Below are 16,821 nucleotides of genomic sequence, written 5' to 3'. Positions count from 1 at the left end.
AACAGAAAGGTAAGAATTCTTACCTCATCTCCCTGCCCTGTATTATTAAGTGAAATCAAGCTTGCAGCTAAAGTCTCATTTTGGACCTTCTTAAGTGTTCCACCAGCAGTAAGTGTACTGTCATTGTAAGACGTGATGAATTTGAAGTCACTGGTGCGGGATCCTGTTGTTAGATACGTGTCATAATTGTAAGAACTGTGGAGAGTTCCAGCTCCCTCCACCTTTGCATAGTTCGGAGGGAGATACGCGCTGGGAATGGCGACTGCTCCATCAAACAACAGTCTGGGCTTTCTCCTCTGGCAAAACCTCACAGCCAGGATCAGAATAATGAAAGTCAGAAAGAAGGTGGACATGGAAACTAGTGTGATGATCAAATAAAAAGTCACTTTGGAATTGCTCTCCTCATAAGTCATGTCTTTAAGTTCTGGAACTTCAGCAAGATTATCAGAAATCAGTAAATATACAGAACAGGTAGCAGAGAGAGGCGGCTGTCCGTTATCTTTCACTGAGATAACAAGGTTCTGTTTCATGCTGTCAGATTCAGTAATGTCCCTCTGAGCCCTGATCTCTCCACTATGGAGACCGATAGAGAAAAGTCCCGGATCAGTAGATTTGACAATCTGATAGGACAGCCATGCATTCTGTCCAGAGTCAGCATCCACAGCGATCACTTTGGAGACCAGAGAGCCAGAGACAGCAGCTTTAGGGACCATCTCAGTCATTAAAGACTTTCCCTCTGGAGCAGGGTATAATATCTGTGGAGAGTTATCATTCTCATCTGATATGAACACACTCACAGTCACGTTGCTGCTGAGTGGAGGAGAACCATTGTCTCTGGCTACAACCTGGACTTTAAAGTTTCTGAACTTTTCATAGTCAAATGACCTCACAGCATGGATCACTCCTGTATCTGAGTTAATGGATAATAATGAGGACACTGCAACACCGTTTATCTCACTGGGTAACAGAGAATACAGTACTGTACCGTTCTGCCTCCAGTCTGGGTCTCTTGCCGTAACATAACTAATAGAGTTTCCAGGTTTGTTATTTTCCATCACATATGCAGTGTAGGATTGCTGTTCGAATACAGGAGGATTGTCATTCACATCAGACACTGATAGATGAATCGTTATAGATGAAGATAAAGGCGGAGAACCTCCATCAGTAGCAGTGATTGTTATATTGTAATCTAATTCTTTTTCTCGATCCAGCATGCTTGTGGTTACTAAAGAAAAGTAGTTTTTGATAGATGGGTTTAATTTGAAAGGCACATTTTGCTGAATATAACAATTTATCTGTCGGTTGCCCCCTGAATCTTTATCTTGTACATTAATAATGGCCACCTCAGTGCCTGCTACCGAGTTCTCAGGTATTGGGTCGTTTAATGATTTAAGAATAATTCGAGGTTCATTGTCATTGACGTCAGTGATGTCTATAATAATTTTAGCGGATGATACTAGGCCAAGACCATCTTTGGCTTGTACTCTCATTTCATAATATTTTTCTTTTTCATAATCGATGTTCCCACTCACCGTGATTTGTCCAGTGATTTTATCAAGGGAAAATAATTTTACTGATTTATCCGATAAACGACTGAGCTCATATGTGACGTCACCGTTGGCTCCTTCATCAGCATCAGTCGCGCTGACTGTAATCACCTCCGTGCCTAAAGGCGTGTTTTCAGCTAGACTCACTCTGTACACAGGTTGACTAAACACAGGAATATTGTCATTGGCATCCAGAACATTAACATATATAACAGCTGTTCCTGATTTCGGCGGATTACCGCCATCAAACGCGGTAAGAATTAAATTAATGTCTTTTTGCTGTTCACGATCGAGCTCTTTCTCCAGGACCAACGTAGCGGATTTTCCTCCGTCCGGGTTCTCATGCACAGATAAAATAAAGTGTTCATTTTTTTCAAGTGAATATCCCTGAACTGCATTACGTCCTATGTCCAAGTCATGAGCCTCTTCCAAAGGGAAACGCTCGCCCTTATGAGCCGACTCTGTAATTTCAAAGCTGATGCGCCCATTGGGAAAAAGTGGTGAGTTATCGTTTACATCCTCAATCTGCAGTGAAATGCGATGCACTTCAAGGGGATTTTCCAACACAAGCTCGTAATTAAGAATGCAAGAAATCCTCGACCCGCAAAGCTCCTCTCGGTCTATTGTTTCCGCCACGACCAGATTTCCACTACTCAGATTAATGTCGCAATACCGTTTCGCGCTGTCCTCTGTCTCCACCCGAGCCTTACGAGCAGATAAACGTTTCCCATCAAGTTCGAGATTGTTTCCTACATGTCCGATCACATATTGACGCTTCGTTTCCTCCGGAACAGTGTAGCTCAAATCTCCATGGACTGGGTGAAGAAAAATTAAAATAAAGCCAAGGGAAAATAATATCGCAAACAAATCCATCTTCGTGTCCATTTTAGCAACAATAAAATATCTCTACTGTGTTCCAAATGTATCTCATTACTGTCGTCTATTCGGAATTTTCACTGACAATAAACAGCCAAATGCAGCAATGTTTGTAGGTGACAGGAGGAGCTGGAAGACTACATGAAATGGGTGGAGAGGTTTATTATATTTTACTCCGTAGGTGAACAGCGACGCTTTGAGTATATTTTGATATATTGCAGTGTATTCTCTCCAGTCATTACTATTTTCCTTCCAAAGATTTAATGTATTAATAAACGAATGAATATGGAAATTAATAGTGTCTATCCATTTAATGTAGTAATAATACTATATACTATACTAATCAATACTATACTAATTACAGCTGTAGTCTTTAATCAATGTAGAATGAAAATAATTAATCAAAGCAGTTTACTGTCTAATATTTTTTAAACAACTTGTATATAAATCTAGGAATACATATAGATGAGATTATTTAGATGGATATATCAATTATCTATAATCGAACAGCAAATTATTATAATAATTGCAATTATACTAATTAATCTACCATTATCCCATTAAACATACTGATGCCTTAACAACACAACAACAATAAAATAGGCTAAAGAAAGCTATAAACTCTAGCAAGGGAAAAGACCAGTAGAATTGCATGGTATATTAGACCGAAAATATAGTCATGGTTACTAATTCATGAACACAGGCGCTGGCCGAGGTGCTTATTTATTGTTACACCAGACAATCCATGGTGAAGATGAGAAAACTTTAGGCTGCGTCAGAATTTTAGCTAAAGTTAAATCTACGACTGATAAAACAAATTTTACAATTGATAAACAAACCACGTTTGACAAATGTTCTTGGGTTTTTCCTCAGTCATAATATGCATATTAATGCACAAATAATATTGGTAGGAAAACAGAAAAAAAAAACCCTGCTTTATTCATCACTCAAGATTGCATTAATTAAAGATGCTTTAAAGATCGAGAAAAATGAGGCATAGGTGATCAAAATGTGTCATTCACAATTCCCCACTGTAACAGTATTTAAATATGTAGAAAAACAACTTATCACTCCCAGTGCAACAAATTATGGGCAGAAGATTTTAGTGTCACTGCACGCATTCAGAGGAGTGCCTCTGGCTTCACTGTATTGATGCCCTCGGTAATCCTGATGCTATCACTGAAAGCCCATTTGCTTCAGCTATCCAACGCAGAAAGAAAACGTATTTACTGGCTTTGTACATGAACTTTATGCTTCAAAACTTGTTGTTTTCTCTCAGGGAAATATTTCCTACATGTTTGATTATAAAGCTGTTGAAATAAGAAAAAGAATGAAGAAGAATCTAAGATCGAGTGCTTCATACATGTAGCCTCAGATACAATTGGTCCTGTCATCAGATTTACAGAAAAACAAAGTTGGACCACGTTTCATCTATAATGCACAGCAGTGGTTGGATGTTAACATACCAGAAAGTGCAAAAAATGTTTCATAAGTTTCTGGATGCTTTGGCTAATATTGGGGTCCACAGGAAATGTTAAAGCTTAGGCTATAGTATACACCAAACAGCAATAACATAAAAACAACTGACAGGTAGCGTGAATACCATTGATTATCTCGTTACAGTGGCACCTGTCAATAAGTGGGATATATTAGGCAGCAAGTGAACAGTCACTTCTTGAAGTTGATGTGTTGGAAGCAGGAAAAATGGGCAAGCGTAAGGATCTGAGCAACTTTGACAAGGGCCAAATTGTGATGGCTCGAAGACTGGGTCACGGTATCACCAAAATGGCAGATCATGTGCGGTGTTCCCGGTATACAGTGGTTAGTACCTATCAAAGGTGGTACAAGGAAGGACAACCGGTGAACTAGTGACAGGATCAAGGGCTCCCAAGGCTTATTGATGTGCATGGGGAATGAAGGCTAGCCCATCTGGTCTGATCCCACAGAAGAGCTGCTGTAGCACAAATTGCTGAAAAAGGTAATGCTGGCTAGAAAGGTGTCAGAACACACAGTGCATCACAGCTTGCTGCATATGGGGAGGTGTAGCTGCAAACTGATCAGAGTTGAGGAGTACACATACGTTTGGCCATAGAGTGTATCATATTGAGTTTAGGTGACAATGTTGTAATACAGTAGATATAACCCTTAAGAACTATGTTGATACCATGTCATCTAGAGGCATGGTGCAGCATAAACTAATTACCAAAACAAGCCATTGGTGAATGTGGGACAAAATAATTCAACTGTACAACCAAGTGGAAGTAAAACAGTACGGGCCATGCCCTGTGGGCAATCTGGACCATGCAAATGTGCAAAAAAATCTATAGAATCTACTCTGAGGTGCAATGTGACATATGGATCTTAAGCAACAGAATTCGAAATGGTATACAGCTTTTACAATTGTAGGGTCAAATTTGAATAGGCAGGTGTCTGTTGCATGTCAACTAGCTAACAATGCAGGAAGAGCACTTCTGATACATAGAATTGCAGTAAACCCAACATTGGGCATGGTCTAAGCTATACAGCATATGAAGAAATTAAAAGAACCACAAGGACAATGATCACAATGTGTGTCTAAATGCATGAAGTAGCTATCAGAGAGATCAGCCAGTCCAAAAACAAAAGACCATTAGAAAAATAGTACATATATACTGCTAAATCACAGATTAAAGGAATAACTGAACAGTTATACAAAAAAAATCACATGAAAATTACACAATATGAGCAGCGCAACCCCATTTACGGACACGCACAAACCCACTAGAAAAGGAAAGAAAAGACATTTCTTACCTCATCTCCCTGCCCTGTATTGTTAAGTGAAATCAAGCTCGCAGCCAAAGTGTCATTTTGGACCTTCTTAAGTGTTCCAGCAGCAGTAAGAGTACTGTCATTGTAAGACGTGATGAATTTAAAGTCACTGGTGCGTGATCCTGTTGTTAGATATGTGTCATAATTGTAAGAACTGCGGAGAGTTCCAGCTCCCTCCACCTCCGCATAGTTGGGAGGGAGATACGCGCTCGGAATGGCGACTGCTCCATCAAACAACAGTCTGGGCTTTCTCCTGTGGCAAAACCTCACAGCGAGGATCAGAATAATGAAAGTCAGAAAGAACGTGGACACGGAAACTAGCGCGATGATCAAATAAAAAGTCACTTTGGAATTGTTCTCCTCATAAGTCATGTCTTTAAGATCTGGAACTTCAGCAAGATTGTCAGAAATCAATAAATATACAGAACAGGTAGCAGAGAGAGGTGGCTGTCCGTTGTCTTTCACTGAGATAACAAGGTTCTGTTTCATGCTGTCAGATTCAGTAATGTCCCTCTGAGCTCTGATCTCTCCACTATGGAGACCGATAGTGAAAAGTCCCAGATCAGTAGATTTGACAATCTGATAGGACAGCCACGCGTTCTGTCCAGAGTCAGCATCCACAGCGATCACTTTGGAGACCAGAGAGCCAGAGAGAGCAGCTTTAGGGACCATCTCAGTCATTAAAGACTTTCCTTCTGGAGCAGGGTATAATATCTGTGGAGAGTTATCATTTTCATCTGATATGAACACACTCACAGTCACGTTGCTGCTGAGTGGAGGAGAACCACTGTCTCTGGCTACAACCTGGACTTTAAAGTTTCTGAACTTTTCATAGTCAAATGACCTCACAGCATGGATCACTCCTGTATCTGAGTTAATGGATAATAATGTGGATACTGCAACACCGTTTATCTCACTGGGTAACAGAGAATACAGTACTGTACCGTTCTGCCTCCAGTCTGGGTCTCTTGCAGTAACAGAACTAATAGAGGTTCCTGGTTTGTTATTTTCCATCACATATGCAGTGTAGGATTGCTGTTCAAATACAGGAGGATTGTCATTGACGTCTGACACTGATAGATGAATCGTTATAGAAGAAGATAAAGGTGGAGACCCTCCATCAGTAGCAGTGATTGTTATATTGTAATCTGATTCTTTCTCTCGATCGAGCATGCTTGTGGTTACTAAAGAAAAGTAGTTTTTGATAGATGGATTTAATTTGAAAGGCACATTTTGCTGAATATAACAATTTGCCTGTCGGTTGTCTCCTGAATCTTTATCTTGTACATTAATAATGGCCACCTCAGTGCCTGTGACAGAGTTCTCAGATATTGGGTCATTTAATGATTTAAGAATAATTCGAGGTTCATTGTCATTGACGTCTGTAATGTCTATAATAATTTTAGCAGATGATACTAGGCCAGGACCATCTTTGGCTTGTACTCTCATTTCATAATATTTTTCATCTTCATAATCGATGTTCCCACTCACCGTAATTTGTCCAGTGATTTTATCAAGGGAAAATAATTTTGCTGAATTATCAGATAAACGACTGAGCTCATATGTGACATCACCGTTGGCACCTTCATCAGCATCAGTCGCGCTGACTGTAATCACCTCCGTGCCTAAAGGCGTGTTTTCAGCTAGACTCACTCTGTACACAGGTTGACTAAACATAGGAATATTGTCATTGGCATCCAGAACATTAACATATATAACAGCTGTCCCTGATTTCGGCGGATTACCGCCATCAAACGCGGTAAGAATTAAATTAATGTCTTTTTGCTGTTCACGATCGAGCTCTTTCTCCAGGACCAACGTAGCGGATTTTCCTCCGTCCGGGTTCTCATGCACAGATAAAATAAAGTGTTCATTTTTTTCAAGTGAATATCCCTGAACTGCATTAGGTCCTATGTCCAAGTCATGAGCTTCTTCCAAAGGGAAACGCTCACCTTTGTCAGCCGACTCTGTAATTTCAAAGCTGATGCGCTCATTGGGAAAAAGGGGTGAGTTATCGTTTACGTCCTCAATCTGCAGTGAAATGCGATGCACTTCAAGAGGATTTTCCAACACAAGCTCGTAATTAAGAATGCAAGAAATCCTCGACCCGCAAAGCTTCTCTCGGTCTATTGTTTCCGCCACGACCAGATTTCCACTACTCAGATTAATGTCGCAGTACCGTTTCACGCTGTCCTCTGTCTCCACACGAGCCCTACGAGCAGTTAAACGTTTCCCATCAAGTCCGAGATCCTTTGCTACATGTCCAATCAAATATTGACGCTTCGTTTCCTCCGGAACAGTGTAGCTCAAATCTCCATGGACTGGGTGAAGAAAAATTAAAATAAAGCCAAGAGAAAATAATATCGCAAACAAACCCATCTTCGTGTCCATTTTAGCAACAATAAAATGTCCCTACTGTGTTCTAAATGTATCTAATTACTGTCGTCTATTCGGAATTTTTACTGACAGTAAACAGCCGAATGCAGCAATGTTTGTAGGTGACAGGAGAGGCTGGAAGACGACATGAAATGGGTGGAGAGGTTTATTATATTTTACTCCGTAGGTGAACAGCGACGCTTTGAGTATATTTTGATATATTGCAGTGTATTTTCTCCAGTCATTACTATTTCCCTTCCAAAGATTTAATGTATTAATAAACGAATGAATATGGAAATTAATAGTTTCTATCCATTTAATGTAGTAATAATGGTATACTATACTAATTACAGCTGTAGACTTTAATCAATTTTGAATGAAAATAGTTAATCAAAGCAGTTTACTGTCTAATATTTTTTAAACAACTTGTATATAAATCTAGGAATACATATAGATGAGATTATTTAGAATGATAAATAAATTGTCTATAATTGAACAGCAAATTATCATAATAATTGCAATTATATTAATTCATCTACCATTATCCCATTAAACATACTGATGCTTTTATAATACAACAACAATAAATAGGCTAAAGAAAGCTACTGTATAAACTCTAGAAAGAGAAAAGACCAGTAGAATTACATGGTATATTAGACTGAAAATATAGTCATGGTTACTAATTCGTAAACTCAAGAGCTGGCCGAGGTGCTTATTTTTTGTTACACCAGAGAATACATGGCGAAGATCAGAAAACTTTAGGCTGTGTCAGAATTTTAGCAAAAGTTAAATCTACGATTGATAAAACTAATTTTATGATTGATAAACAAACCACGTTTGACAAATGTTCTAGGGTTTTTCCTCAGTCATAATATAGATATTAATGCACAAATAATATTGGTAGGAAAACAGAAAAAAACTGCTTTGTTCATCACTCAAAATAGCATTAATTAAAGATGCATTAAAGATCAAGAAAAATGATGCATATGTGATCAAAATGTGTCATTCACAATTCCCCACTGTAACAGTATTTAAATATGTAGAAAAACAACTTCTCACTCCCAGTGCAACAAATCATGGGCAGAAGATTTTAGCGTCACTACACGCATTCCGAGGAGTGCCTCTGGCTTCACTGTATTGACAGCTTCAGTAATCCTGATGCTATCACTCAAAGTCCATTTGCTTCAGCTATCCAACGCAGAAAGAAAACGTATTTACTGGCTTTGTAGGTGAACCTTATGCTTCAAAAATTGTTCTTTTCTCTCAGTAAAATTCTTTCCTACAAGTTTGATTATAAAGCTGATGAAATAAGAAAAAGAATGAAGAAGAATATAAGATGTAGTGCTTCATACATGTAGCCTCAGATACAATTGATTTATCATCAGATTTACAGAAAAACAAAGTTGGACCACGTTTCATCTATAATGCACAGCAGTGCTTGGACGTTAACATACCAGAAAGTGCAAAAAATGTTTCATAAGTTTCTGGATGCTTTGGCAAATATTGGGTTCCAGAGGAAATGTTAAAGCTTTAGCTATAGTATACACCAAACAGCCATAACATAAAAACAACTGACAGGTAACGTGAATACCATTGATTATCTCGTTACAGTGGCACCTGTCAATAAGTGGGATATATTAGGCAGCAAGTGAACAGTCAGTTCTTGGAGTTGATTTGTTGGAAGCAGGAAGAATGGGCAAGCGTAAGGATCTGAGCAACTTTGACAAGGGCCAAATTGTGATGGCTCGAAGACTGGGTCACAGCAGCTCCAAAATGGCAGATCATGTGCGGTGTTCCCGGTATACAGTGGTTAGTACCTATCAAAAGTGGCACAAGGAAGGACAACCAGTGAACCAGTGACAGGGTCATGGGCTCCCAAGGCTTATTGATGTGCATGGGGAATGAAGGCTAGCCCATCTGGTCTGATCCCACAGAACAGCTGCTGTAGCACAAATTGCTGAAAAAGGTAATGCTGGCTAGAAAGGTGTCAGAACACACAGTGCATCACAGCTTGCTACATATGGGGGAGCGTAGCTGCAAACTGATCAGAGTTGAGGTGTCCACATACTTTTGGCCATAGAGTGTATCAAATGGAGCATAGGTGATAATGTTCTAATACAGTAGATATAACCCTTAAGCATGAGGGTGATATCATGTCATCTAGAGGCATGGTGCAGCATAAACTAACTAACAAAACAAGCCATTGTTGAATGTGGGACACAATAATTCAACTGTACAACCAAGTGGAAGTAAAACAGTATGGGCAATGCCCTGTGGGCAATCTGGACCATGCAAAGTGTGCAAAAAAATCTATAGAATCTACTCTGAGGTGCAATGTGACATATTGATCTTAAGCAACAGAATTCGAAATGGTATACAGCTTTTACAATTGTAGGGTCAAATTTGAATAGGCAGGTGTCTGTTGCATGTCTACTAGCTAACAATGCAGGAAGAGCACTTCTGATACTTAGAATTGCAGTAAACCCAACATTGGGCATGGTCTAAGCTATACAGCCTATAAAGAAATTAAAAGAACCACAAGGACAATGATCACAATGTGTGTCTAAATGCATGAAGTAGCTATCAGAGATATCAGCCAGTCCAAAAACTAAGGACCATTAGAAAAATGCAACATGTATACTGCAAAAATAATCACAGCTAAAAGGAATAAATGAACAGTTATACAACAAAAATCATATGGAAATCACACAATATGAGCAGCGCAACCACATTTACGGACAAGTACAAACCCACTACAAAAGGAAAGAAAACACTTTTCTTACCTCATCTTCCTGCCCTGTATTGTTAAGTGAAATCAAGCTCGCAGCTAGAGTGTCATTTTGGACCTTCTTAAGTGTTCCACCAGCCGTAAGAGTGCTGTCATTGTAAGACGTGATGAACTTAAAGTCACTGGTGCGTGATCCTGTTGTTAGATATGTGTCATAATTGTAAGAACTGCGGAGAGTTCCAGCTCCCTCCACCTCTGCATAGTTGGGAGGGAGATACGCGCTGGGAATGGCAACTGCTCCATCAAATAAAAGTCTGGGCTTTCTCCTGTGGCAAAACCTCACAGCCAGGATCAGAATAATGAAAGTCAGAAAGAAGGTGGACACGGAAACTAGCGCAATGATCAAATAAAAAGTCAGTTTGGAATTGTTCTCCTCATAAGTCATGTCTTTAAGTTCTGGAACTTCAGCAAGATTGTCAGAAATCAGTAAATATACAGAACAGGTAGCAGAGAGAGGTGGCTGTCCGTTATCTTTCACTGAGATAACAAGGTTCTGTTTCATGCTGTCAGATTCAGTAATGTCCCTCTGAGCCCTGATCTCTCCACTATGGAGACTGATAGTGAAAAGTCCCGGATCAGTAGATTTGACAATCTGATAGGACAGCCACGCGTTCTGTCCAGAGTCAGCATCCACAGCGATCACTTTGGAGACCAGAGAGCCAGAGAGAGCAGCTTTAGGGACCATCTCAGTCATTAAAGACTTTCCCTCTGGAGCAGGGTATAATATCTGTGGAGAGTTATCATTCTCATCTGATATGAACACACTCACAGTCACGTTGCTGCTGAGTGGAGGAGAACCATTGTCTCTGGCTACAACCTGGACTTTAAAGTTTCTGAACTTTTCAAAGTCAAATGACCTCACAGCATGGATCACTCCTGTATCTGAGTTAATGGATAATAATGAGGACACTGCAACACCGTTTATCTCACTGGGTAACAGAGAATACAGTACTGTACCGTTCTGTCTCCAGTCTGGGTCTCTTGCAGTAACAGAACTAATAGAGGTTCCTGGTTTGTTATTTTCCATCACATATGCAGTGTAGGATTGGTGTTCGAATACAGGAGGATTGTCATTGACGTCTGACACAGATAGATGAATCGTTATAGTTGAAGATAAAGGTGGAGACCCTCCATCAGTAGCAGTGATTGTTATATTGTAATCTGATTCTTTCTCTCGATCGAGCATGCTTGTGGTTACTAAAGAAAAGTAGTTTTTGATAGATGGGTTTAATTTGAAAGGCACATTTTGCTGAATGTAACAATTTACCTGGCGATTGGCTCCTGAATCTTTATCTTGTACATTAATAATGGACACCTCAGCGCCTGCGACAGAGTTCTCAGATACTGGGTCGTTTAATGATTTAAGAATAATTCGAGGTTCATTGTCATTGACGTCAGTGATGTCTACAATAATTTTAGCAGATGATACTAGGCCAGGACCATCTTTGGCTTGTACTCTCATTTCATAATATTTTTCATCTTCATAATCGATGTTCCCACTCACCGTGATTTGTCCAGTGATTTTATCAAGGGAAAATAATTTTGCTGAATTATCAGATAAACGACTGAGCTCATATGTGACGTCACCGTTGGCTCCTTCATCAGCATCAGTCGCGCTGACTGTAATCACCTCCGTGCCTAAAGCCGTGTTTTCAGCTAGACTCACTCTGTACACAGGTTGACTAAACACAGGAATATTGTCATTGGCATCCAGAACATTAACATATATAACAGCTGTCCCTGATTTCGGCGGATTACCGCCATCAAACGCGGTAAGAATTAAATTAATGTCTTTTTGCTGTTCACGATCGAGCTCTTTCTCCAGGACCAACGTAGCTGATTTTCCTCCGTCCGGGTTCTCATGCACAGATAAAATAAAGTGTTCATTTTTTTCAAGTGAATATCCCTGAACTGCATTACGTCCTATGTCCAAGTCATGAGCTTCTTCCAAAGGGAAACGCTCGCCCTTATGAGCCGACTCTGTAATTTCAAAGCTGATGCGCTCATTGGGAAAAAGGGGAGAGTTATCGTTTACGTCCTCAATCTGCAGTGAAATGCGATGCACTTCAAGAGGATTTTCCAACACAAGCTCGTAATTAAGAATGCAAGAAATCCTCGATCCGCAAAGCTTCTCTCGGTCTATTGTTTCCGCCACGACCAGATTTCCACTACTCAGATTAATGTCGCAATACAGTTTCGCGCTGTCCTCTGTCTCCACCCGAGCCCTACGAGCAGATAAACGTTTCCCATCAAGTCCGAGATCCTTTGCTACATGTCCAATCACATATTGACGCTTCGTTTCCTCCGGAACAGTGTAGCTCAAATCTCCATGGACGGGGTGAAGAAAAATTAAAATAAAGCCAAGAGCATATAATATCGCAAACAAACCCATCTTCGTGTCCATTTTAGCAACAACAAAATGTTCCTACTGTGTTCTAAATGTATCTCATTACTGCCGTCTATTCGGAATTTTCACTGACAATAAACAGCCAAATCCAGCAATGTTTGTAGATGACAGGAGGAGCTGGAAGACTACATGAAATGGGTGGAGAGGTTTATTATATTTTACTCTGTAGGTGAACAGCGACGCTTTGAGCATTTTTGACATATTGCATTGCATTCGCTCCAGTCATTACTATTTCCCTTCCAAAGATTTAATCTATTAATAAACGAATGAATAAATGGAAAGAAACTATTAATTTCCATAATGAAATAGAAATTCTTAATTATAATAATTACAGTTAAAATCATCTATCCACAGTTATAAACATTTATACATTTTAAAGGTATAGGTTTACACATAATTAATGAAAGCAGCTTAATCTCTCATCTTTTTTTTCCCAAACAATATGTATGTAAATGTATGCAATAATTAAAAAGATTATAGAGGGATATATTATTAATAATTAGAAAAGTGATTAATATAATATTTGCAATTGCATTCATGAATCTTTAATTAAGCTGTTAATCATACTAAAGTCGTAAGAATGCAAACAAAAAAAGGGTAACGGAGGTTATAACCTCTGCATTCGAAATGAAACTGGAGAATCATTTGGCATCTTTTACTGAAAATATTTCATTTATAAGGGTACGAACGGACCATGGTGCTGATTTTTTTTTAAAAAATTACTTTGGTCTATTTTATTTCTTAATTATTTTGTGCACAAGTATCAATAGCAATTTTCAAACGTCAATTACATTAGATTTAATTGTTATACAATATTACTCAGCTCAACAGAAAGCAAACTTTAGGTTTATAGTTTTACATTTATTTTAACTGCTTGCTTAGCAGAAGTGAAATCTACTGTTCAGACACCACGCTGATTACAAAGCATTCAGATTTGACAAATATAATGTAAGAATAAATTAATTGTTCCACATTAAACAAAAATAGTACTATCAGATTGATCAATGTTAAGAAAGATATCAATGCAAAAAAGATAACTGGGAAAAAAGAAAAAAGGTGCAGCTATTCTCATCACACTTTATAAGATGAGAATTTGCACTGAGTTAAATGAAAATTTGGAAGAAAATCTTACAACAAATGAAACAACTATAATTTTCTTACCTCATCGCCCTCTCCTGTATTGTTAAGGGTAATTAAGCTTGCAGCTAAAGTCTCATTTTGGATCTTCTTAAGTGTTCCACCAGCAGTAAGAGTGCTGTCATTGTAAGACGTGATGAACTTGAAGTCACTGGTACGGGATCCTGTTGTTAGATATGTGTCATAATTGTAAGAACTGCGGAGAGTTCCAGCTCCCTCCACCTCTGCATAGTTGGGAGGGAGATACGCGCTGGGAATGGCAACTGCTCCATCAAACAACAGTCTGGGCTTTCTCCTGTGGCAAAACCTCACAGCCAGGATCACAATAATGAAAGTCAGAAAGAAGGTGGACACGGAAACTAGCGCGATGATCAAATAAAAAGTCAGTTTGGAATTGCTCTCCTCATAAGTCATGTCTTTAAGTTCTGGAACTTCAGCAAGATTATCAGAAATCAGTAAATATACAGAACAGGTGGCAGAGAGAGGCGGCTGTCCGTTATCTTTCACTGAGATAACAAGGTTCTGTTTCATGCTGTCAGATTCAGTAATGTCCCTCTGAGCCCTGATCTCTCCACTATGGAGACCGATAGCGAAAAGTCCCAGATCAGTAGATTTGACAATCTGATAAGACAGCCATGCATTCTGTCCAGAGTCAGCATCCACAGCGATCACTTTGGACACCAGAGAGCCAGAGAGAGCAGCTTTAGAGACAATCTCAGTCATTAAAGACTTTCCCTCTGGAGCAGGGTATAATATCTGTGGAGAGTTATCATTTTCATCTGATATGAACACACTCACAGTCACATTGCTGCTGAGTGGAGGAGAACCATTGTCTCTGGCTACAACCTGGACTTTAAAGCTTCTGAACTTTTCATAGTCAAATGACCTCACAGCATGGATCACTCCTGTGTCTGAGTCAATGGATAATAATGAGGACACTGCAACACCATTTATCTCACTGGGTACCAGAGAATACAGCACTGTACCGTTCTGCCTCCAGTCTGGGTCTCTTGCAGTAACAGAACTAATAGAGATTCCTGGTTTGTTATTTTCCATCACATATGCAGTGTTGGATTGCTGTTCAAATATAGGAGGATTGTCATTGATATCTGATACAAATAGATGAATCGTCATTGAGGTTGATAAAGGTGGAGAGCCTCCATCAGTAGCAGTGATGGTTATGTTATAATCTGATTCTGTCTCTCTATCTAACAAGCTCAAGGTTACCAAAGAAAAGTAGTTTTTGATAGATGGGTTTAATTTGAAAGGAACACTTCCCTGAATTGAACAACGTATCTGTCGATTATCTCCTGAATCTTTATCCTGAACATTAATTATGGCCACCTCAGTGCCTACAATAACATTTTCAGATAGAGGATTATTTAGAGATTTAAGAATAATTTTGGGAGCATTATCATTTACATCAGTAATATCTATAATAACACTTGCAGTCGATGCTAACCCTTGACCATCTTTAGCCTGGACTCCGATTTCATAATATTTTTCCTCTTCATAGTCGATATCTCCATTTACCTTAATTTGCCCACTAAGCTCATGAATAGTAAATAACTGTGCTGCGTTATCCGGAATGTGACTGAATTCATAAGTGACTGCACCGTTTGCTCCTTCATCTGCATCTTCTGCGCTCACAGTCACGACTTCTGTTCCTATCGGTGCGTTTTCAGCTAAAACGACTTTATATACAGGCTGACTGAACACCGGAACATTATCATTCGCATCTAGCACAGTGACGTGTATAACAGCAGTCCCTGATCTCTGAGGAATCCCGCCATCCACTGCGGTAAGAATCAAGTCAATATCTGTCTGGTGTTCGCGATCAAGCTCTTTCTCCAACACAAGCTCTGCATATTTCCGTCCGTTTTTATTTTCTTGTACAGACAAAACAAAATGGTCGTTCTTCTCAAGCGAATAGGTGTTAACTCCGTTTTGTCCGATATCAGAATCGTGAGCTTCATCCAATCGGAAGCGCTGTCCTTTATCAGCGGACTCGCTGATTTCAAAGTTAATTTGCTCCTTAATAAATTTTGGCGCATTGTCATTAATATCCTGAATATTCAGAGAAATGCGATGTAGTTCCAGTGGATTTTCTAAGACGAGTTCATAATTCAGGATGCAGTTTAGTCTCGAACCACAAAGCTTTTCCCGGTCTATTGTCTCTGAAACGAACAATTCTCCAGTATTAAAATTAATATCCACATACCGCTTGCTGCTATCCTCTGTTTCAACTCGGGCCTTTCGTGTTTTTAATTTTGTAGCATCTATTCCGAGATCCTTTGCAATGTTTCCAATCACATACTGCGCCTTCGTTTCCTCTGGAACTGTGTAGCTCAGGTCTCCGTGAGCGGCAGGAAAAAGGACGGACAGAAGCGCCATGAGTAGAGAAGACAACGGGACTGAAAGCATCCTGCATCCCATATTTGAAGAGCTGAAATTCCTCACTCGGATAGTTCCAATTAACGCTGCTATATTACTGCAATGTGTAAATATTATTCAAAATCCATTCGCATAAGAGGACAAGTAGATTACACCATTCCGTATAGCGCGTGTTCTTGCTGTCGTTGATGTCAGCATTTGAATATTTAAGGAAGGGCGGAAATGTTTAGTATTTTGTGCAAGTGTTGTTCAACAGCGACGCTCTGAGCATTTTGCTTTTATTGCAAGTCTAAATTAGTCAGCAAATATCTGCAACAATGAATTAATGTAGGATATATATTGTTTTTTTTTTTATCTGACTGAAGAGTGAAAAGCATTCAGTGAAAGTAGCTACATTTTTAAAAAATCATTTTCTTGTGTGCAGTGGAGTACTCGTGCTCTCCATAAGAACTGTGCAGAAGCTGAAAACTCCTGGTTTGGAGCAGAGA

General features: G+C 39.3%; 1 protein-coding gene across 17 annotated transcripts in view; it reads right to left on the bottom strand.

The window, feature by feature from the left end:
- Positions 1–16,821, bottom strand: part of LOC128620528 (protocadherin gamma-C5-like) — a 197,290-nt gene that overhangs the window by 142,732 nt on the left and 37,737 nt on the right. For 2 of the 17 annotated variants that reach the window (XM_053645625.1, XM_053645647.1), the window contains exon 1: positions 5,214–9,795. The exons of 12 other annotated variants lie outside the window; for them this stretch is intronic. In XM_053645625.1, coding sequence (XP_053501600.1) covers positions 5,214–7,622 — 2,409 coding nt within the window. In that variant the 5' untranslated portion in view covers positions 7,623–9,795. Of the gene's footprint in view, positions 1–23; positions 4,062–5,213; positions 9,796–10,390; positions 13,958–16,821 lie in introns of those variants that run through there. 3 more of the 17 variants (XM_053645624.1, XM_053645648.1, XM_053645623.1) reach the window with 2 other exon arrangements.

The sequence above is a fragment of the Ictalurus furcatus genome, chromosome 16, assembly GCF_023375685.1.
Source record: "Ictalurus furcatus strain D&B chromosome 16, Billie_1.0, whole genome shotgun sequence".
Taxonomy (NCBI): Eukaryota; Metazoa; Chordata; class Actinopteri; order Siluriformes; family Ictaluridae; genus Ictalurus; species Ictalurus furcatus.
The sequence above is the reverse complement of the archived record's forward strand: the minus strand, read 5'-3'. Positions and strand labels throughout refer to the sequence as shown.